This window comes from Phaenicophaeus curvirostris, chromosome 9 (assembly GCF_032191515.1).
Source record: "Phaenicophaeus curvirostris isolate KB17595 chromosome 9, BPBGC_Pcur_1.0, whole genome shotgun sequence".
Classification (NCBI taxonomy): Eukaryota; Metazoa; Chordata; class Aves; order Cuculiformes; family Cuculidae; genus Phaenicophaeus; species Phaenicophaeus curvirostris.
In genome coordinates, this window is record NC_091400.1 from 9,174,974 (window position 1) to 9,197,423 (window position 22,450).

The following is a 22,450-nucleotide window of genomic DNA, read 5'->3' on the forward strand; positions in this document are numbered from 1 at the left end:
ACTAGAAGGGAAGAAAATAATACAACATTGCAGCATTTTCTATCTTTACTTTGCCTTCACTTGAAAGGGGTTTTGCTTATTTTGCAGAGACTGCATTAATAGTTTTTTCCAGGCTAGCAATTCCTCACACACATACTCCATTACACCATCATGTTTCCTCTACAGAGCATACCAGCTTCTGTCCCAACTCTCCCCCTCCAGATCTCATTTTTTTGAACTGTAATAATTCCTTATTATTAATTTGTTGAAATTAATTAATACCTGGTTTATTTGTCCCTTAAGTAACTATGGCACCTCTAGCAATATATACATATATATATAGATACACACTTGTATATACATAGATGTATATACAAATATATATACACATAAACATTTGTATATACATATATATATATTTTTATATATATGTATATATTTATATATATTTTTATATATATATATATATAAAAATCATTCTCCAAATACAGGCTATGCTCATAGACTAGAGGCAAGCTTGTGGGCATGCTGCAGTATATGAGCTGAAAGGTAGCTTTACATTTCTTATCCCACTTGGTATTGTGCAGGCACACATCCTTTCCTAGCACAGCCCTGATGTCATACACAGAGCAAGCAGGGAGGATTTGCAGGTAGCCTGAGCTCAGGCTAACCCTGTTAACTGCAGACACCCTACATCCAGTGCAGGGTGAGTCAGGAAGCACATGAGGGGTTTTGTCCACTCTCTGACTCAGCCTTTTAAACACACAATATAGGCATAGCCCACATGTCTCTAGAAATCAAGATTGTCCCTGTTTTAATGTGCTTAACGGCATTACAAAAACCATATTGTTGTCCTGGTTTTGCATACCCACAGCAAAACAATCATCTCAAGGAGCTGCCAGACAGCTCCGAGTACCAAATTGATATAAATACTCCAGAGGGATGCAAATCTACCTCTGTTATACCGAAATGTATACTGCTACTGTGTCCTTCATGAAAATATCCACTAAGTGTCCTTTTAACACATAAAGCTAGAGCCAGTCTGAGACTGAGCAGTCAGGCTTAGTAGCTGGCCCACTGAGTTGTGACCAATATAAGCTACAAGGCTCAGGGAGGGAGGTAGCATCTATGTTTTCCCTTTCATTTGCTGAATTACAGATGATTACTGGACTGTGGCAGGATGTTGAGGGAGGGAAAGAACAACACGCAGAGGAGCAGCTGAGGAGCTACTGTAAGTGACCGTAATAGAGAGAATTCAAATGCAGCAGAGAGGCGGTGAAAGATAAAGGCTGGGAGAACTGGAAGGAGGAGATGAAAGACTAAGCAAGGGGAAGGGGCATGAGAAAAAAGCAAGGCAGAAAGTGAGAAAAATGAAAGATAAGTCTAAGGAATAGAAAATTTGAGGAAAAGGACATATTTCTTCTTCCCCTATACATCCCTTTTAGCGCATTCCTCCCTGCTACCTGTTAATGCTGCAACTACAGAAGGCTCCCTCCTAATGCAGGGTGCTGGGCTCCCCCTCTGCTATCAGCAGGACAAGAAAGGCTGATTGGACATTTATAATATCTCATCATAAACTTGCCTACAGTGTTTAAACACCCCCTCCTCTGGCAACCCTTATCCATGGGAGCGTACAGTGTTCAGTCAGTAATGGTACCTGCTGCAGTAACAGCCCTCAAGTCTTATGCAGAGAAGCCACTTGTATAAACAGGTACTGGTATAAAACACTTATAGCTTACCCATGCCTTGTGGAAACAGAGCACAGATATAGTGCTTTCCTTTCCATAGTAAATTATCATTAAAGATGTTCAACAGAATATAAAGAACGGAAATTAATTTATTGGCAAGTTTCTTAGGTTTTTGTGAATCATAGCAAGCAGTTGAGCTTTTGTTCTAGCTCTTACTGTGGATGAACACTTTTATGCACTGATGAAATGTTTGCATACTTTCACACAACATTCTTATACCTGGAGATGCAGATATCTTTCACACAGAATTGAACAAGTGCTTGCAATCAAATTAAGACTGGATAGGACAAGTGACCAGAAACTGGTCAAGGAGTAAGAACATACCAGTGTTAGAAAGATTTTGCTCTCAGAATACACAGTGCCAAAAATACATTCATTTTATTTTCAGGGAGATTATCCATCTACTGAAACATATTAAGATATTTCAGGCCCAGAAAGTGAACTGCACCCTAGGCTGCATCCAAGGAAGTGTGACCAGCAGGTAGAGGGAGGGGATTCCCCCCCTCTACTCTGCTCTTGTGAGACCTCATCTGGAGTCCTCAGCACAGAAAGATGATCCGAGGGCTGGAGCACCTCTCCTACAAGAACAGGCTGAGAGAACAGGGGTTGTTCAGCCTGGAGAAGAGAAGGCTCTAGGGAGACTTTAAAACAGCTTCCACTGCTGACAAGGGCTACAGGAAAGCTGGGAAGGGGCTCTTTATCAGGGAGTGCAGAGATGAGGGGAAATGGATTTAAGCTGAAAAAAGGCAGATTTAGATTAGATATTAGGAAGAAATTCTTTCCTGTAAGGGTGGTGAGGCACTGGGACAGGTTGCTCAGAGAGGCAGTGGAGGCCCCATGCCTGGAAACATTCCAGGTCAGGTTGGATGGGGCTCTGAGCAACCTGATCCAGTGGAAGGTGTCCCTGATCCTGCAGGGGAGTTGGACTGGATGCCCTGCCAATGTCTCTTTCAACCCAAAGCATTCTATGACTACTATCCCTCAGATAACCCACAAGGAAAAGTTATTTAAATATATTAACAGAACTAAAGACAAAACAGTAAGTATAGTATTTTTTTTAAAAAAAAAAAAAGGCTCAAACATCTGTCTTCTGAAATTTATTCAAGAACTACTTTCTGCCTATTTCACCTTAAAAATAAGCCTAAGGGATTTGACCAACAGTTTTTAGACAGTAATTGTGGAGGAAGAGAAACATGCTGTTACCGGATTCTTGGTTTAACAAAAATGCTTCATTTTATGCCACACTTCTTTACCGACCTTTGCAGCACATAACTGCATTGATACTGTTCCTTCAATAAATGATGTGTCTGTATCTTTATCATTCTGGTCAGCGCCTTCTGAGCACCTTCAGGAGACAAAGTATGCAAATCCAAAACACAGATTATTAAAAAGACCAAACTAATGACTCTCACTTTCATTACTCAAAGAAAATAATATTTGAGGTACCATCAAAGGCGATAGTGGGAAAAATGAAGCAAACTGCCTTGCATTTATAGCAGAATGATATTTTTAAAACCTGCCAGTCATCTTTCTGAAGTTTAATCGGTGGTTGAAGTGATCAGAACAGGAGGGTCCTCAGAGGTTTGAGCTATTCCAGAACATTATTGGTGAAAGTTTTTGACAGTATATTGACTTTTCTTTAGAAGTTTTGTTTATGTTCATAATAAAAAGGAACTCTAATGGCTTCCTTTTGTTCTTTACCTTTTTGCTTTTCTTTACAGTGAGCATTGACAGGCACGCCTGAGAGACTCCAAACTGTTTCAAAGCTGGGTATGGCCTGAGACACAAGTAGAAGCAGCAGAAAAATGGCAGTGAAAATTAACCATTCAGTATTCTGATGAAGCTGATGAATCAGGACCATTTACATAAGTCAGAACTTATGTGCATTTCCTGACGTTCCTGCTCTCTTTTCCCTCAGTCAAGAGTTTATGATGTATAGCAGATGGACACGTGAATAAATAAGAAAAAAACTAAGCAAAGCATCCCACCATCTCAGTTAGGGGCACCTGCAGTTTGACCAAATTGCTTCCCTACTCTTAACTCTGCTTCAGAAAGAGATTTGGTGATATACACATCCAGAACAAAGTTTTTAAAGAGCATCCAAAACTACATGTTTAAAGTATTATTTTCAGGTTTAAACACGTTTAAATACTTATTTTGTACAGAGTAAGGCCAGATTCAAATCTTGCATTTCTGAGTAAGCAGCATTTGTAAGCTAAGGCACATTCAGAAACCCTTTAGAACTTGTCCCCTTATCTCAACTAGTGTTATGAAGAAGCTTTAATAGATATAACAGGCACACAAATAACAATTTCTAAATGATTGTTTCACTGCAGGCAGAATATATTCTCAAATTATTCTCCCATTTAGATACACTTTCTGATTTCAAAATGAAATAGAAGTTATCAGAGCTAGATTTTATGCCTACTGACTACTGCTTTTAATTATTCTAAACATATCGGAGATTACTACGTAGACTGACATTTATCAGTGCCAATACTTCCAATAGCAGGGAGGAGATCTTCCCTTTCTTTCCTCCTCTGCCCAGGTCCCTGTTTTCCTGCAGGACAAGGGGAACAAATCATACCAACTCCTTCTAAGAACGCAACAAGTCACAGAAAAAAGATGTCTCTCGTCATATTATAGACAGGCTGGAATAGCTCTGCTGCTAATTCCTCCTCTCCATGACAGTAGAGAGGGAAGGCATTAAATACACTAGTAGATTAGACAGTCCAGGAGGTATTAACACCTATGTGAGATGACTCCCAGCGACACATCAAGCTTGCTTTACCTCCAGGTATAGGACCTGAGGGCTGCACTCACTGGCTCTGCCCCTGACTCCACAGGCATTTACCCACCTGTTCCTTCTCACCAGTGCTGCCCCTCACCCACACAGCCAGATCTCACTGAGCCTTGGAAGAGTCTAAACCTTTTAATGGTGGCATTTTAAAGAAAAGTAGCCACAGGAAGAACCCGTAAAGAGGTCAATTTTCACACCAGTGCCAGCTGCCACTTAGGGCTACTGCAGCAGAGATTTTGCCAAGCTTTTCTCCACAGCATTGGAAAAAGCACAACACCAGACTTGTGAAGTCAAATTCAACAAAATGCCATTAAAAACTTAGCTGCTGAGACAACATTAGATCCAAGCTGATCAAAGAAAAACACAGTCATGAGAGAAGTAATGGAATTAACTTAACTAAGTAAGTCCTGAACACTAACGCCTGAATAATAGGAAGAAATCTCTCTATAAAATTCTCTCTCCCATTACACTGGCACCTTAACACACCGGATGTTTGGCAGAAAAACAGTAAAGATAGCATAATTCTACTAATAGGGCCTGAGTAAGCAGAAGGCAATGTCTACATGCAAATGATTAATGGCACAGCATAGAAACGGAAAACACTAAGACTACATGGAACCAGCCTTCACAAACTGCAATAGCAACAGCTCTGAAGGCACTAAATGCAATACGCTGCCCTGAAATGAGAACTCTGCTCCGATTTAAATCAGCTGTAACTTCAGCCAGTAGGAAATTGGCTCTAGGGTTCCCCTGACCCATTGAGGGCAGGGTGCTGCTTGCCTGTGAACAACAGTTAGGCACATCTGACCTGCCACAGCAATACGCTTAGTATCAGCAGTGGGGATCTCATAAACAAACTTCAAATTAAATATTTTACCAGGCATATGTAAGTACTTATTAAGATTTATATCACATCTTCAGTGTCCTTGACATTTTACAACTGTGTTTATTCCCTCACTTGCTAATTCTCAGAACTGTATAATCTACAAGGAGTTTACACATTAGAAAAGAGCAGGATTCTTAGGCATAACTTCACAAACAGGGTATTAACACAACATTCTTCTACAAACATACTCAATGCTAAGTAGGAATAAAGCATTTCCTAAGGGCAGAGGACATCCTGTATGCTGCTGTTGTGAACGCTGAAGGCAAAAGGACCTCATTTGTCCTGTGAAGCTGCACTACACTGCTTCTCAGAGCTGAAAACACAGACAAAAGTGACTGGGAATTAGGTCAGTGAATCAATGACCCTCTAGTTGTATCAGCCCAGCACTCCTGTCAGGGGAGGGATGATAAAACAATTCCAAGGCTAAAACAGCTCTTATGAAGGCAGCGGGATCTAATATACAAATATGGGCTCCCTTTTATCCAATGAGGGAAAGGCCCATGAGTAGCCTGTGTGTCGTGACCATTTATAAAGCGCAATGTGTGGCTTGTATTCACAGTTATTAGGTCTCACTCGTAAGATTACAATGAAAATAAATCCCATTACAACAAGTAATTCTATTTTCACTTAGTCATTAATGGGACATAAAAATCAATCTGAGACATCATTTCACAGAGACACCTAATGAAAATGTTTCGAACAGAACTCTGTAAAAATTAAACCCAGGTTGAAAGATTCTTCCATAAGGTGAGGGAGTAGCCATGAAGAGTTTTGGAGAAGGCACACACTGCAAACAGATGCAGGCTTTTGTTATTGTGTTAAGGATGTCAGAGGTGTTTGCTTTTTTCCCTGACTCACCCTTTTCCCTAGTGGATATTCTGACCCTTAGTCCTGGCAAATCCAGCAGTACCAAAAAGTTCTCTCTGGCACCTCATCAATCACTCCCCTGCCATGTGCTATCTTACCTGCAGATGTAATTCTTCTTGCAGGATTCTTGTAAATTCAGGCAGTTTGGTTTCTCCCTGTCCTCATATGAACACACAGGAACAATAGTCTGCCGTCTCCTTTCTGTACAGGCTACGTCTCGACAGGAGCAGAAGAGCATCCCGTAGCTGTGCTTTGGGGGGACTTTGTCAAAAAATAGCCGGAGGGCCTTATGACACTTCCGCTTGTTACAGATTTCATTAGACGTGCTGCTGGTGCAGGGGGTAATGTAAGCAGATCTGAACCTCTTGCAGGTATCATTTAGGTTACAAGCTTTTGCTGCATCCAAGCAATTGTTCCCCTTTGAAAGTACTGGCTCCACTAGAAAAAACAACACAACAGCAGTAAGAAACGTGTCACATTTATAGTCAGTTTTGACGTTTGTGTTTATTTCACTGTTAAAGAGACCCTGGTTATATACTTGTTACATACAAAACTTTCAGTGCCAGAAACTGTGACCAGTCCTTAAGTTTCTTAGAGTAATGGTTTAATGAGTGAACAAGAGAAAAATACCATTCCAGTCTTCCCACTTTGTCTATAGAACCATAGAATATCTCCAGTGGGAAGAAACCTATTAGGATCACTGAGTATTATTCTATGAAATAATTAAAGAAGACTAATTGTAAAGACCAATTTTACTTAGAAAATCGGAAGGATTTCATGTATTTCTATGCTTCACCTTGCAAAAATGGAAACAGAGTTACTGTTAATTTAGGAAATAACAGGAATATCTTACTTTATGTATTGCCTTATTCACAGCATGCATTAATATCAGAAAGCTGGTAAATAAATGATGATTACACCCAGCAGGCTGTACTTCATCTTTGTATCAGACATGTAGGATGAATATTGGGTAAGACATGGCCTCACTAAAAAGCTGTTAAAATCACCGGTACGTTGGGAGGGATATGTTTGGCCCGTGATATGAGAAAAGGGTGACAACACGGGCTCCTAAATCTGCTTTTGTAAAGCTCTGACACTTTTTAAACTTAAAGTATAAATAACATTCAGTGTCCACCCCAGGTAACAGCATTTTGATGTAATTTCTGTACTCTGCAGAACATAAAAGCCACATGCCAGTTACTACAGTCGTCAAGGTATGAAAACAGCCCACCCAGAAGAAGGAAAGCAGGTGAAGCCCCAGGGCTCTGAGCTCTATCCTTAGCTAAAGAGACTCTTATAAGATCTATAGATGCCACCTGAACCTTGGACATTTTATAAAGTTCCCAAGCTTTGAAGGTGACAGAATTAACAAGTAATAGTGAAAGAAACATTTTAAAACACATAGTTTGTCTCTCCGCACACATACATGCACAGGCTACAAGGAGTTGTAGAAAAAATTAAACTCAGGTAAAAGCTAAGCATATAATTACACATTTAGTTTTGCAATATTATCCAGATATTAAAACCCAATATATGCTTTGCTTGAAAATGAAGGCAACTGGCATTCAAATGCAAGATTCAATTAAGAATAATCATAAAGCTGCTTTAGATATTAGAAATGCCAACATTACAGATCCAAGAAAATACATTAACTTCCCAGTACTACAGCATTTGCATGCTGAGCAAAACATTTTGCAAATATCTAGAACTCTGTAGCAACCTCTAAGGGGAGGCAGTCAAAGATAAAACATCTCAAATCATCTACAGCTCCAAGTTCGTCTTTAAAAAGGCTTTTTTTTCCCCTACATCTTCCACCTTTTCCCAAAAATTCATTCCAAGGTCACAGAATCACTAGGTTGGAAAAGACCCACCGGATCATGGACTCCAGCCATTCCTATCAAACACTAAACCATGCCCCTCAGCACCTCATCCACCCATCTTTTAAACACCTTCAGGGATGGTGACTCAACCACCTCCCTGTGCAGCCTGTTCCAGTTCCCAGTGACCCCTTCTGTGAAAAAGTTTTTTCTGATGTCCAGCCTAAACCTCCCCTGGTGCAGCTTGAGGCCATTCCCTCTTGTCCTGTCACCTGTCACTTGGCAGAGGAGACCAGCTCTCTCCTCTCCACAACCTCCCTTCAGGTAGTTGTAGAGAGCAATGAGGTCTCCCCTCAGCCTCCTCTTCTCCAGGCTAAGTAACCCCAGTTCCCTCAGCCACTCCTCATAAGACTTGTTCTCCAGCCCCTTCACCAGCCTGTTCAAATGCTTCACCACTCTTTCAGTAAAGAAATATTTTCTAATATCCAATTTAAATTACACAAATTTAATAATAACAATAACAATTTAATTTTTCTAATAGCCAGTCTAATTATACAAATACATCACCTGCTACTATCCCATATATATTACCCATCCAGAAATAACACAGTGCATAAGTAGCATTAGATTTGCATTTCACTACAGCAATATGCTGGAATATGTTCAGTGCGTTCGTACATTTAATCTTTGTGCATTTAGCTTTCACACTCTGAGTCTTTCCTAATGCCAGTTTCTTGCACAATGAACTGCAAGTTTTTGCTTCTTATCTTCACAAATTACAAAATTATACACATACAACATTTGACTATAACTTAACAGTGTCAAGTATTTCTTATAATAGCATCCTACTACCATTTAAGCGACACCAGAAGCAGAAGAGATGAGATATCCAAAACGCAACCCTCTCATAAAACTGTAACATCTTTATATAAAATGTTGTATTACTTTAGCATAAAACTATAATCTTACCTATGAACTCTCAAAGTTTTTTAATACAGTATGTAGAATTACATGTTTAGTACAAAGATAATTACTATGTTATCGGCAGGGCATATAATTATGCAATATATGAATAGTACATGCTAATTACTATGTGATTGCAGAGTAATTGCATGGTTATTTGTGCCTGGGAGTCAACTGCTGAATTCCACTCTAAAACAAAATTCTGCAGAAGACCTCTGAATGGGGCATTTAAATATGAACAGACATCAGCTTACTGTATGACATACTAGAAAGCATCCTTTAAAGGAAAACCCAAGATGTAATAAGGCATTTCTTTCCTGATAATCACATACGTGTTTTCCATTAAGGATCTAAAATCTAATAAATGCTGACACAGAATTAAACGCTTTGTGAATAGGAACACCTCAAAACCCACAACAGACAAGTTAATCAATCTTTTTAAAAACAGAGCACAAGCCAAATCATTGACCACACAAACCACAGTGAAAGTTATCTTGGATGAAGGCTGAACTAGGTACAAATTGTTCATAAACAGCAGTTGTGCTCATTCATACCTTTCATACTATTTATATCTACCCAAGGCTCATATTCCTCTATGTCTGAACATAGACCAGGTCTTTCGGTATTCATTTTTGTTCTTCCTAGAACTACCCCTGCCTCCAACTTGTCACTTGCCTTTTCTATGTGATTCATATGTCTCTAGCTACTGTTTCTGGCATAGTTATCAGCACATTATAAAAATTATTGCTACCTTTTAAAACCAAGACTGACATACAACACATCAGAGGACTGCATCAACTGCATTTGAATTAAATAAGACCATCTAAACCAATGCTTCTCATTAATGCCAGCTTCTCCCAAGCCTTTAAATCATGTTTTAATGCAAAATTTACAACCCAGAACACATTTTATGCTTTATTTTTTATTGCAAAAGTACAACATAATTATTCCTAAGTCCTGTGGTAACAACAAACAGTTAACAATACTGAGAACGTTCCCAAGGATAACTTAGGCAGCAGTAAAACATGAGGTCAGAATTTCACCCAGCTTCTGTTCTGCAAAGCTTAAATTATTAAGACAGCCAGTAGTTTGGCTCTTATTAGGTACTGACTACCTTAAGAGTAAATGGATCTGATCCAGAGCAACTATTCCTGCCAGCATCCTTTGAGTACAGTCTGCATAAGGAGATCCTTTCACAGTTCCCCTCTCTCTTGGGGCACGTGGATATGGATTAAGGGCAGTCAGAGCAACCTGGGACAAGTAACAACTCCTTCCCTCCATCAACTCCCCACCCAGAGCTTCCTCTCTCTCAAATCTGCTTTTCCTCGGGCCCATTTTGGAAACCTCTGCCAAACCACGCAGCTTTCAGCTCCTGCCAAGTCACTGCAGACACTGAGGTAAGTTACTTCCAGGCAGCTGATAAGTGATGTCTCACGCTTGTGTGCGAGGCACTAGTTCCCGCTCACTGCAAAGGGCCCAGCAGTGCAGATCTGCAGACATCAGGATGCTGCCTCCCAGCAAAACTCCCAAGCATCTGTGAGCTGGTTCGTTGCTATGGGTGCTACCTTGATGAAGTTTTAGGTGCCACAGTACAAAAAGGATCTCAAGCTACTGGAGAGTGCCCAGGGGAGCCCACAAAGCTGGTGAAGGGTTTAGAGGAAAAGCTATATGAGGAGCAGCTAAAGTCGCTTGGTCTGTTCAGCCTGGAGGAGGCTAAGGGGTCTACAGCTTCCTCACAAGGGGAGGAGGAGTGGGCACTGATCTTTTCTCTCTGGTAACCAATGATACGACCTGAGGGAATGGCAGAAAGCTGTGCAGGGGAAGGCTAGGTTGGATAATAGTTAAAGGTTCTTCCCCCAAAGGGTGGTGGAGCACTGGAACAGCTTTCCAGAGAAACAGTCACAGCACCAAGCCTGACAATATTCCAGAAGCATCTGGACAACGCTTTCAGACACATGGTGTTCACTTTGGAGTTGTCTCATGCAAGAACAGGAGTGGGAGTTGGACTTGATCTTTGTGGATCCCTTCTAACTCAGGACATTCTGTGATTCTATGGCAGAACACAGCTGGAGCCACAAACTGCTGCTTTGGTGGGAAAGCAGCAGCTCCCAATATCCACAGGTTGGGATGCCTAAAAACCTACCCCTGTGAAGCAGTTTGCTGTACATTGTGCAAAAACTCTGGGGCAGCAATAACTGGCTTACTGATTCTAGCTTTCCTCTACATGCATCACTGGCTCACACCTCTTCTACTTCACATGTAACACGTGCATACAAGGTGAGATGTTTTACTGTTCAATTTTACTTTTGAAAAAGCAAACCTTGTATTATAGTATAAGGTGTTAGCACTTTGATATTTGTTATCTCCTGAACCCCTACCCATTTTGGCCCACATCATCACAGATGCAGCCCTTCTGGACTCAAGATCCCACATGACAGCAGAAAGAAGTCAGCCAAATGCTCCAATCTTTCATCCAGAGAGGTTTCTAAAGTTTTAATAGCGTTTCCTCTGTCCTGTGTGATCTTCCTTATGTTTCAGTCTCTTTCAGTCTCTTCTCCTTATTCTTTCATCTTCCATGCACTTCCATTTCTATTTCATTTCTGCGCCTACTGAGCCTCTGGCTGTCTCCTCAACTCCTGTTAACCCCAAGGTGCACAAGAAGGGTTTCTCACTAGATATCGATAGCATCTTATTTGTGCACCCACTAGATGGAAGGAGTGAAAGAACTTGTTCTATAAGATTCTTATTAAATAGTAAAATGGACACTTACTTTTCAATTTTCTTACAGTACATAAAAAGCAAGTCACTAAGATTGCCATTAAAATTACAATTACTATTTGCAAGTAATTAGCATTAGTAGGTTTATAAAGGTTTAGTGAAGGGAACATTGTGAAGAGAGCAGTAGATGTTAGTGGGATGGAAGGCAAGATTACAAAGTGATACAGATGACCACATGGGTTAGGGTTAGGGCCAGCTTCAGTGCAGGTGCAAGATATGGCATATAGGAACCAAAACCTGACCAGAATAAAGAGAGGAACCATAAACCTACTTTAATAAACGTGCAGCTATGGGGGTCACCAAATTACTTCTGCTTAGTAAGAAGAACAGATTAAAAAAGTAAAACGTAGGGAATATTGTCACCTACATCCCCATGGATTCAAATAAACCACCATTTTCCTGGATTTTTTGAATCCCAAATGGCAGAGAAAAAGCAAGTAGTCCTTGAGAAATCATGAGACTAATGCACATACATGTTCATGCTATTCTGTGGTTCTACTTGTCTTCTACTCAGACCTTAGGGAACTGACAAACCTACTTCAAACCATTTCTATAATCAAGGTAAGCAGGTGGTTTACTTTTTAAAATTAAAGCTAATATATTATCAGCTGTACTCAGGGCTTTCAGATTTCTAGCAAATACAATAAAATGCATGTTGAAATTACAATAGATGGCACCAGTACATAGAGCAGGTGACAAGGATGCTGAGACTGACTCCTGTGTGCAGAAGAGCACACCTAGGGCTAGACAAACAAAAGGACCAAACTCAAAACTGCCTAAGTGGAGACTTCAGGTTCCTTAGACCAAAGCTACAACATTTTATATTCCTCCTGGTCAGCCTTCCCCAGAGCTGGGCATACAAGTCTTTGATAATGCAAATTCAACGAGTCCCTAGAATTCCCTTCTGAATACAGCCATAAATCCACTTGAAGAGGTAATGACTATTTCCTGTCTAAGCCCTGCAGAAACCAAGAACATTTACATTGCTTAGTGTGAACCAAGAGACATGATTTGGAAGTGTTCATCACTACCACGTTCTGTACAACTGCTATGCCCAAAGTCTTTTCCAAAACACCTTGACCTTTGTTTTTATGAGACTCCACCGATGAATCATCAGTCATGATCTGGGAGACTTTAGTTCAGTGCCTTCCCTGACCTGGAGACTCAGGACCAGAAGGGTTCTCAAATACCTTGCTGCAGGGTGTTCTCAGGAAGGTGTGTGGGAAATACTGCATATTGCAAAACAAAAGAGAGAGCATGATGTTTCAGCCCAAGGATGAGAGCTCTCCCTGGCAGGCAGATTGCTGGGTTCTGGCCTGCACCCAGGAGATAGAGTTATTTCTCTTACAAGAGCAGTGACTGGAAACCAGGATTCCCTTCTGAAGATGACTCCCTTAATTGTAAGTCTGCAGAGGCGTGATCCTACTTGTGCTTTCTTCTTCTAATCCCTTCTAAAAACCATAATCCTTTTTATACCACAGCTCCTCCCCTTGCTTCCACACTAACCTACTGCCCATAGTCTCCCAGGCTTTGTGAAACCACCTAGAGGCACAGGCATCCCACTTCCTCAAAGACTACTCTGATCACTAACTTAATGACTAAAGCACCATGATATGCTCTGCCAGGTGCCCACTAAAAGAAAACTGGGTCTCTACTACCAGGAGTGTAGACCAATTGCTGCCTGGATAGATGCACCTGCCTGAGGTTCCATACCTTCCAACAAATCTGTATCTGTATTTCTTATGGCCCATCTAGACATTCAATCGTAAATTTTTGTTGGTTGTTTGGGGATGAGGCTTTGTTTCTTTTCTTTTTTTTTTTAAACATTATATTCTCTGTGCACTTTCTAAGGATTCCGAGCATCTTTAGATATCACCTGGAAAGGGGTTCCAGACTGTACGTGCCTAAATCAATCTCTTGGTCTGTTTCTGGATATTTAATTCTACTAAGAGGTCCACGTGCCCTGTGTGCTGTATTTTGCATCACCCAAGTTCACTACTGGATCCGGCCTCTCATACTTAGCAGGACTATTCTCTCCAGTTAAACTCAGATCCTGATAGCTTTAGTTGACCATTTCCTGGTGCATTTACTAGACGTTACAGATAAAGATTGCAAGAGGAAGCTCCTGTGCTGGATATTTGTTGATGACAAAGGGGGAAATGATGTCTTAAGACTTCCTTTGGTACCTTAGGTCTTTTCTGGGGAGGAATGGGAAAAGGCAGAGCAGAAGCTTCACGTGGCTGAGCCTTCAGGGACATCTGCTCAACTAACAGGTTATTAAGAGGAAAGTCTTACTGCAGTGAATGGTTTTAAATTTTTGTTCCATGAAAGCAGGGAGGAAGAAGAAACCTTGCTCCCCAGTGTTAACAGCATCGTGGTCTGCTGCTGAAATTCTTTCTGTCTTCACTCACACAGATATTCCTGATCTATCACCTTTCATTTCTGCTACAAATCTAATGAAAGGTTATGCCAGGGTCCCTAATTTTCCACATGGCTCTGAGCATGGCAGTTTCACATTATATTCATCCCAGCATAGTTAAATCCATTTTACTCACTACAGTTATTCTGAATTTTCAATAATCAAGTTCAAGAATTTGGTTCTTTAGTGCTACTCTTACTTCTCCTGTGCAAGGTATCTCACGTAGGAGACAGAAACTTAAGAATAAAATCAGAGGCTGTTAAACAAAGACACTTCCAATTGTTTCAAACCAATCCAGTTACTTTTTCTCACATTACTGCACCCATGATTTCAGTTCTACCCCGAAGAGTTTTAGGGCGTAAAGGTCATTTTAATGTACCTACACTACACCAGCACTAGGGATGGATTATGCATGACTGGGACCATATACAGAATATATTTCCTTCTCGGGGAGTATCTCAGTCATTCCATATACAATTCATGCTCTGTACTGAGTCAGAGGCTGGTTTTGTGTTGCGGAAGGCTATTGCCACGGTTTCAGCTGAGTTTTTCTAATTAATTTCTCGTAAAAATATTCAAAGTAAAAATGTGTTACCGCTCATGCTCCCATGGTATAAAGTTCAGTATTTTCTTATTAGCTAAATACTAAGTCAACAGAATTGAGAAAGAACCAGCACACACAGAAATACAGAATAAACCTGTGAAAACATCCAAACCTCCACGGCTGCCATGAGAAGTGATTTACTGCATGCAAGTTCTCAAGACACAGTGAGGGCCTGTTTACCAAAGTCATGCCAATTTACAGGGTAACTTTCAGCATTTCTTTTTATTACTGCAGAATTGAATTCACAACTTGTTTCCTCTTTTCCTCGGACTTGATTAATTACCGTGTTAACAAAACTACTGTTCTCCTGCTTATAATGGGCTCCCTCTAAAGTGCTGCCCCAGCAAAATAAACCAGGAGAAAGCTTCTAGCTCATTGCTCTAGCACTACAATCCTTTCTAACCTCCCTATTTCTCAAATTTATGTTCCATTCCAATAAAGCCTGTGTGAATATTATAGCAAATCAGATAATACAAGGTTATGACCCTTGTAATTGATCCTTCAAGGGTTTTTTTGCCTTTTTCCAGTTGAAGTGGTAAAAATTACATTTAGATGTGCTTGTTGACACTTGAGAATTCACTTTGTTGGTCATATACACTGTTTCCAAGAGATCACCTTACATAATGATGTATTTCTATTGCTTTATTTCTTCTATACCTACAAGCCCATTAAGCTGTAAGCAAACCTCCCGTGGGGCTGTAAGATGACAAGTATCAAGGGGGCAATGCTCCCACACTTCAGAGGGAGTATAGCTGGAGAAAGTATTATGTGAGTGCAGAGGGTTAAACATCAGCTGCTATTTTTAAACACTGTCAAATAAATAAAAGCAGCTTAAAATAAAAAGTTCAATTTCCATTGTACAAAACTAAGCATTTTAATGAACACAGACCAGGTAAGACAGCACTCAAAATGACTTCTCTGTAGCGATGGTTTCTGTATCACATGAACACTGGAATAAAGTGATTAATTGGACTGTCTAGGTAAATGCGATCATTACACTTTTAATTAACCTTTTCAACCTCCTGCACCTCTTAGTTTTGTTATACATTAGATTTTTGCAGTTTTCCAGTTATTATGCTTGACTAAGCTTAAAACAATGCAGAGTTGTGTTAGAAAGATAAGGAAAACAATTCAAACAACTCTTACCGTTCCTAATAGGAAAAAACCGCTGATAGTGCCATCATAAGGGTAGTTATAAATCAGGTGGAGAACAGACATTCTGAACTCTGTGGCTCCGTTCCCACCTAATTTTTGTTTTGGCAGCACACTGTTATTTAATAGCTCTGACTACCAGGAAACTAGCTTTTGAAAATTCTTTCTCAACCTAGTTATAATTACTCCATATAAATCATACAATGATCAATTATAATAATCTTAGCTTCATCCATTATTTAAACTTAGCATTTGAATCTACACAGCAGAAGTGCAGGAAATTCCAGTCCTCTCTCTGCTCCCTAACAACTGCTTTATTCCTGAAGTCATGCCAGTTACAGAAAAGAAGGAGCCAGATACGCTCTTAGCTATGACACCGAAACTTGAAACAACCACAGATTTTGGACAAGGAAAGGTTTTCAGCCCTGAACATGGTGTTTTTCCTAATCACACTAGCTTCCTGTTGTTGAAGTTAAATTCAACATGGAATTTTCCTTTCTTTACATTGGTGCACCAATATCAGAAAGTTATTCTACAATTATATCCATTGAGAGCACAGTATACTCTTATTTTAAAATGGCTTAGATCTTTCTCATATATACGAGGTCTGACAGTAAAAAAAAACCCCTAGACTGTGCCTGTAACTCCTTTTATTTAACTGATTAAGAAAATCAACTACAATCACTTTCAAAATTGTTCTCCTCTGAATTGACACACAGCTGCATACGATGCTGCCAACGTACACAGCAATCCCACAGAACATTTTCTGAAAGGTTGTTGACCACCTCCATCAGTTTTGCTTTCACATCGTCTACCAAGAAAAATAGGTTCCTTTGAGCACTGACTTGATCTTTGGGATTTCTTCACTGTAAGCCTCAATCAGTAATTGAAAATTTTCTGTCGTAGATTTCTTCAGTTTCACAAGAAACATGACATTAATTTGCTCTTCACTCTTGCACACCAACATTTTCCAGCCAAGGGTGAAAAAAACATCTGTAGAAGTTGTGGCTGCCCCATCCCTGGAGGTGTTCAAGGCCAGGTTGGATGGGGCTTTGAGCAACCTGATCCAGTGAGAGGTGTCCCTGCCCATGGCAGGAGGTTGGAACTGGATGGGCTTTAAGGTCCCTTCCAACCCAAACCCATTCTATGATTCTATGTTATTTGAACAGGCACCCACTCATAATGAGTGAATCGATTAATCTGAGCCTTGTCTCACTGTGACAGATTAGAACATGGTCTATAACCATTGCTTTGTCATTCCCTTCCCACTCTTGGTTCCTGAGCTGTAAAGTTAGTCCCAGTTTTTTTGAGTCAGACCTCATATGCATATAGACAATACATTTGTGTACACGTGTATACGTACATACACGTTTCAATATGGTTTGTCTGTAGGTCTCACTTCACGAGAAAGCTACTTATTCATTTATTAACGACAAATATTCCAAGTGGTTTTGTTTAATTTAAGGCTGATTCTAAGAAGTTTGAATTCAGCGTGACTGGAAAGGAAATCAACTTTTATAAAGGCTGAAGCAAAACACTCAAACATTCTTCAGAAAAGCTTTAAAACTATGATGGTATTTTAAATTAGTAACAAAGATTTTAAAAGAATTTGAGTAAACCAATTACATATTTTTGACTGCATGAAATATTAAGCTTATGATTATTACTTTTTTGTACCTTGTTCTATTTCAGACTCAGTCATTATATAGGCTATAAAATGTAAACATAGGGGCTGTTTTGAAGTTTCACGTTTTACATTTTTCCAACACATATTTCAGTGTTTCAACTACACTGTTTTGTCAATAAAGCTGTATTTTTGTGTTTTACTTTTCTCATTTCACTAAACAATAAAGCTGTTAAAATGTGGGAAGTGAACACACAAAAAGTGTCAATATATGCTAAAAAAATAAAGTGCTTCTTTTGCACATACAGAATCACAGTTTTTCTCAGCATCAAAAGAAAGACTAATAGCTGAACCAAGGGAAAGAGGACAAAGATGGGAACATGAATAAAGTCTCACACAAAAGGAAATGGGCTGAGAAAGCCCTCAACATAGACTATAAAGTGCACATAAATGGGCACAACTCCAACACCAGGAATGAATGTATAAATCCATGTTTTAAAATCTGGCCATTGCATGAAATTTGTTCATGGACATTTTACATTAACTTTACATTAACTTTAGCAAGCTTTTTTGATGCAGTCTCCAATATTAGTCTTTGCAGCCAAACCGAGAGAACAGAGGTTGGATAGGAGGACTACAGGGTGGAAACTGGCCTTGCTTTGAGTGGGTCCTCAATGACATACAAAGGTCTCTTCCCATCTCAATTATGTGCCTGATCTATGCTCTAACCAGTTTTTTTCAGTAACTCCAAAGCCTCTCCAACTAGCTATACAGTATTCTCTACACACTACATTAAAATATTTTCCTGGTATCTAATCCAAAAATCACTTCCTGTAACATATTTCCCCTGTTTCCTTTCTAATTTTACTCCTTTCCTCTTAGCAATGCCTTTTTAACTCCTTGAAGACCATCATTCTTCCATCACTCTTCTTTCATTTTATGCCAGTCCTCCCCAATCTACTAATTATTTTTTCGCAACATAAGTCATGCTTTCTAGATTTCTAAACTTATGCTATTTTATTATAAGATTTGGGAAAAAAATGAGATTACAAAAAAAACCCAAACAAACCCCAAAACATTGACCAAGAGTTACTGCACGAGTTGTACTCAGGAGATTGCCACAGACAGACAAAACCTGTTAATTCAGGGGCTGCTGAAGCATAGCTTACTCCAGCCTCAAGCAATACCAGTGTAGGTAGGGACGGTTTACATGCTTTGACTGTCTACTGCAGGAGTATATATTAGCTGATCTATGACAGCAGCCTGCTCCTGATGGCTATAAACTGAAAAAAGAGTCAAAGTCTATAAAACCTTAGTAGAAAAACTATCCTGCTTATTCTGTGGTATTATGCTTTGGAAAGGAGAATCAAGAGAGGACAGAGGGCTCAGGAAGTGACTGTGAATCAAGTCCAACAAGAGCCGCTGATGGGATAAATCAGGAAACAGCTGAAATCAGAGAGTGCAGAAAGATGCTCTCTCCAGCATAACAAGAGGAAACCTCTACCTTCTCTGAAGCTCTCCTGCAACTCTTACCAGGTAGACAGATGTCTCTGTGGTGATGACAAAAGTTGATCAGCACAAGTAACAGAGGAGGCTAAAATCGTAGAGCAGGCAACAGTAGCAGAAACAGGGCAGATACTCAATTTGTGACAGTAGCAGCTGCAGGGATGAGGTGAAGGTTGCCATCAGAGCAGCAAAGAGAGCAACAGAGTCACACCCTGTCTACCAAACTATACGAGCCTCATTCCATTAATCCACCCCCAGATGCTCTACTTTTCCCTAACAATCGGTCTCAACAGAATTCTGCTGAATACCAGTAAACTCACCATAATGCGGAGAGGGTAACACTGGTAACTTTTGTCTATTCATGGCTTTGCTGTGGATCAGCTTCAGGACGCTTATCGGAGCCTTGTGCTGCCACTCACTTCACATTAAGTCTCATTGCTGAGGCTTCAAAAGCCAATGATCAAGGAGATCTGTGCATTGAGGCAGGTGCACTTCATGGAACAAGGGAAATAACATACTTCAGAATTAATGTAAATGATACTGACCTAGATTTAATAATGATTATGAAGGTCACTATCTGACTGTGTGTCCAGAAGATAAAAGAACATCAAATGAAGGTAAGGCAGCAGTGTACAATGTATGACACTTACCTACATGCAGCTGGAGGTTTATTAACTTGAGATTATTATGTTATTTAATAAATCAGACAACACCAATAGTCAGACCACTGCCTACTGTCTACTCTAAATTACCTTTCAGTTCTACTTACACCACATACAGCAGGTGCCGATAGACAGAAAGCTTCTTTCTGTTTTGTCTTCAGTGTTCTGGTCTTTCCCCTGTTCTCCGCTGATCCCTATTCCTGAGCTAATCTGGTTTACCTTTACTTATCTTTTCTAAAAGTCAGCTTCTCTTTTTTTTCCAAATGTAAAAACGTAGTTCTTCCCAGAAAAAAAAAAGGCAAGCGGGAAATCAACTTTTTTTTTACTTCATTGTTAGCTACATAGTGCCTCTTTTTTGAGTTGCTTCCCCCACTGTCTGTTATTTAACATCCGATCTGAAGCACATTGAGCACAGCATTTTGACTTCTATTTGCTTCACTGAACTCCAGGTTTTATGCTGTAAGTCATCTCGTTCTTTAAATGCCATTAAATCAACTAAGCATTTGATTAAGTGCTATCACGAACTGAGCATCAGCTTACACCCTCATAGGCTCCATATTTAACTCAAAAATAAATATAGAATGCATTGGATTTTATTTAGTGTAGGCGTTTACAAATATGTGAATACACACATACACAGGAGTACAGTAAAAACTTAAGGAAAATCAGTGCTACACTAAAATCAATTATTTCAAACACTAAAGTAAAATGAATGTCCTCCTAATTAGTGAGGAGTGATCCTCACTAAGTAACACACAACACTATTTGCATTTAAATGGTCTATTTTACTCAGAGTTGCTTCCCATACAAGCATGCTACTGACTTCAAGTCAGTTCTGGAGGGTAGAATTACACCTATCCACCACCAGCAGCAATGTCCAAGAGGCGCTGGAAGGACATGGGTAAGAGATGAACTAAGAATGTATAATGCTCTTGTAATCAAAACTATAACATTTACTCAAATTGCCATTTTAATTGTTTTCCAACATTAACACTCCTGATCAGATCAAAAGCTGCCAGGAATTCAAACCATGAGACTAACATCCCAGCTCACATTGTGTTGGGACACTTGTGCAGAACTGACCTAAATGAATAGTTTGAAATGCTATTTCACTGCTACTAACAATATTACTCATATTCCTTTCATTGCGGGTGCAGACAATACAGTGTCGCAGAGATGGGAACTGTACAGTGGCACAACAGTTGTGCAGCAATAGTCAGCCCTGTAGCACATAACACAGACCACTGATCATAATATGGTGTGAAAACATGGAGAATACAGTTCCTTCAGCTTCCTTACATAAACATAAAATCCTAGAATCCTAGAATGGTTTGAGTTGGAAAGGAACTTAAAGCCCATCCAGTTCCAACCCCTGCCATGGACAGGGACACCTCCCACTGGATCAGGTGCCCAAGGCCCACCCAACCTGGCCTTGAACACCTCCAGGGATGGGGCAGCCACAACTTCCCTGGGCAACCTGTTCCAGTGCCTCACCACTCTCATCATGAAGAATTTCCTCCTTATGTCTAGCCTAAATCTGCCCCTCTCCAGTTTATAGCCATTGCCCCTAGTCCTATCACTACAAGCCTTTGTAAACAGTCCCTCCCCAGCTTTCTTGTAGCCCCCCTTATGTATTGGAAGGTCACTCTAAGGTCTCCCCAGAGCCCTTTCCTCTCCAGGCTGAACAATCCCAATTCTCTCAGCCTGTCCTCATATGAGGTGCTCCAGCGCTTGGATCATCCTAGTAGCCCTCCTCTGGACCCATTGCTCTTTGTTTTATTTACGTGCTTCCTCATCCCCACCAATATCAAAAAAGAGTCTGCTCTTATATTTATTTTTTTGTGCCAATAGCAGTATTTTTACTTTTGAATACACTTAGAAATATATATAGCTATTTAAAAAATGGTACTCAGATTAAAGCCTGTGACCTAAAGTAAATCTGCACCTTGAAACTAGTGATGCTCTAAAATTACTATCAAGTGTGAGAGACACAAAATAATAAAGAGCCTAATTGTGCACAACACACAGAAGCATTGCAGTGAGAACAGAATCTCAACATTCACTACACACAGGATATCAACATGCACTTGCATTTCTCAATCAGCAACAACTCCTGCTCTCCACGCCCCTCAAATAACTGTGCGACTTTCACACATCTGATTAAGTGTACATCCAAGACAATAGTATAGTTTCCTCTGTAATTCAAGAGCATAAGAGAGATTAAGAACACTACTGAAATCAACACTAAAACTTCAAATAAAATGAATCATGATTAGCTGTTAAAGCTAGAATGATGTAGAAAGGAGAGCTATCCACAGTACAGTAGCACACCAGTAAATAAATAAAGCACAAAAGTCCCACATATTTGACATTTGAAGAACAAAACTATCCATCAATGTCTTGGCGTGGATCGATCAAACAGAATGCTACTGCTGAAAACCTAATAGTAGGATGGTAATAATGTAGCCATAAAGCCTCTACTCTATAATTGACTGCTTCCACTTCAAGCTAACATGTCTAAAAGAGTGACTAATGTTCACCTAAAGATTTCATTTGCTTTGAATGACAATCAGCTACACCTTCTAGATTGCTTATGCTGGGTAATTGTCGAGGGACATGAGCCAGAGGGGAAATAGTCTACTTAA

At 39.9% G+C, this 22,450-nt stretch overlaps 1 protein-coding gene across 1 annotated transcript in view; it reads right to left on the reverse strand.

Annotated features, from left to right (window-relative positions):
- GFRA1 (GDNF family receptor alpha 1) overlaps positions 1–22,450 on the reverse strand; it is a 151,458-nt gene that overhangs the window by 51,348 nt on the left and 77,660 nt on the right. Inside the window, 1 exon segment of the mRNA XM_069863809.1 lies at positions 6,379–6,718. Within this exon segment, the coding sequence (XP_069719910.1) occupies positions 6,379–6,718 (340 nt within the window).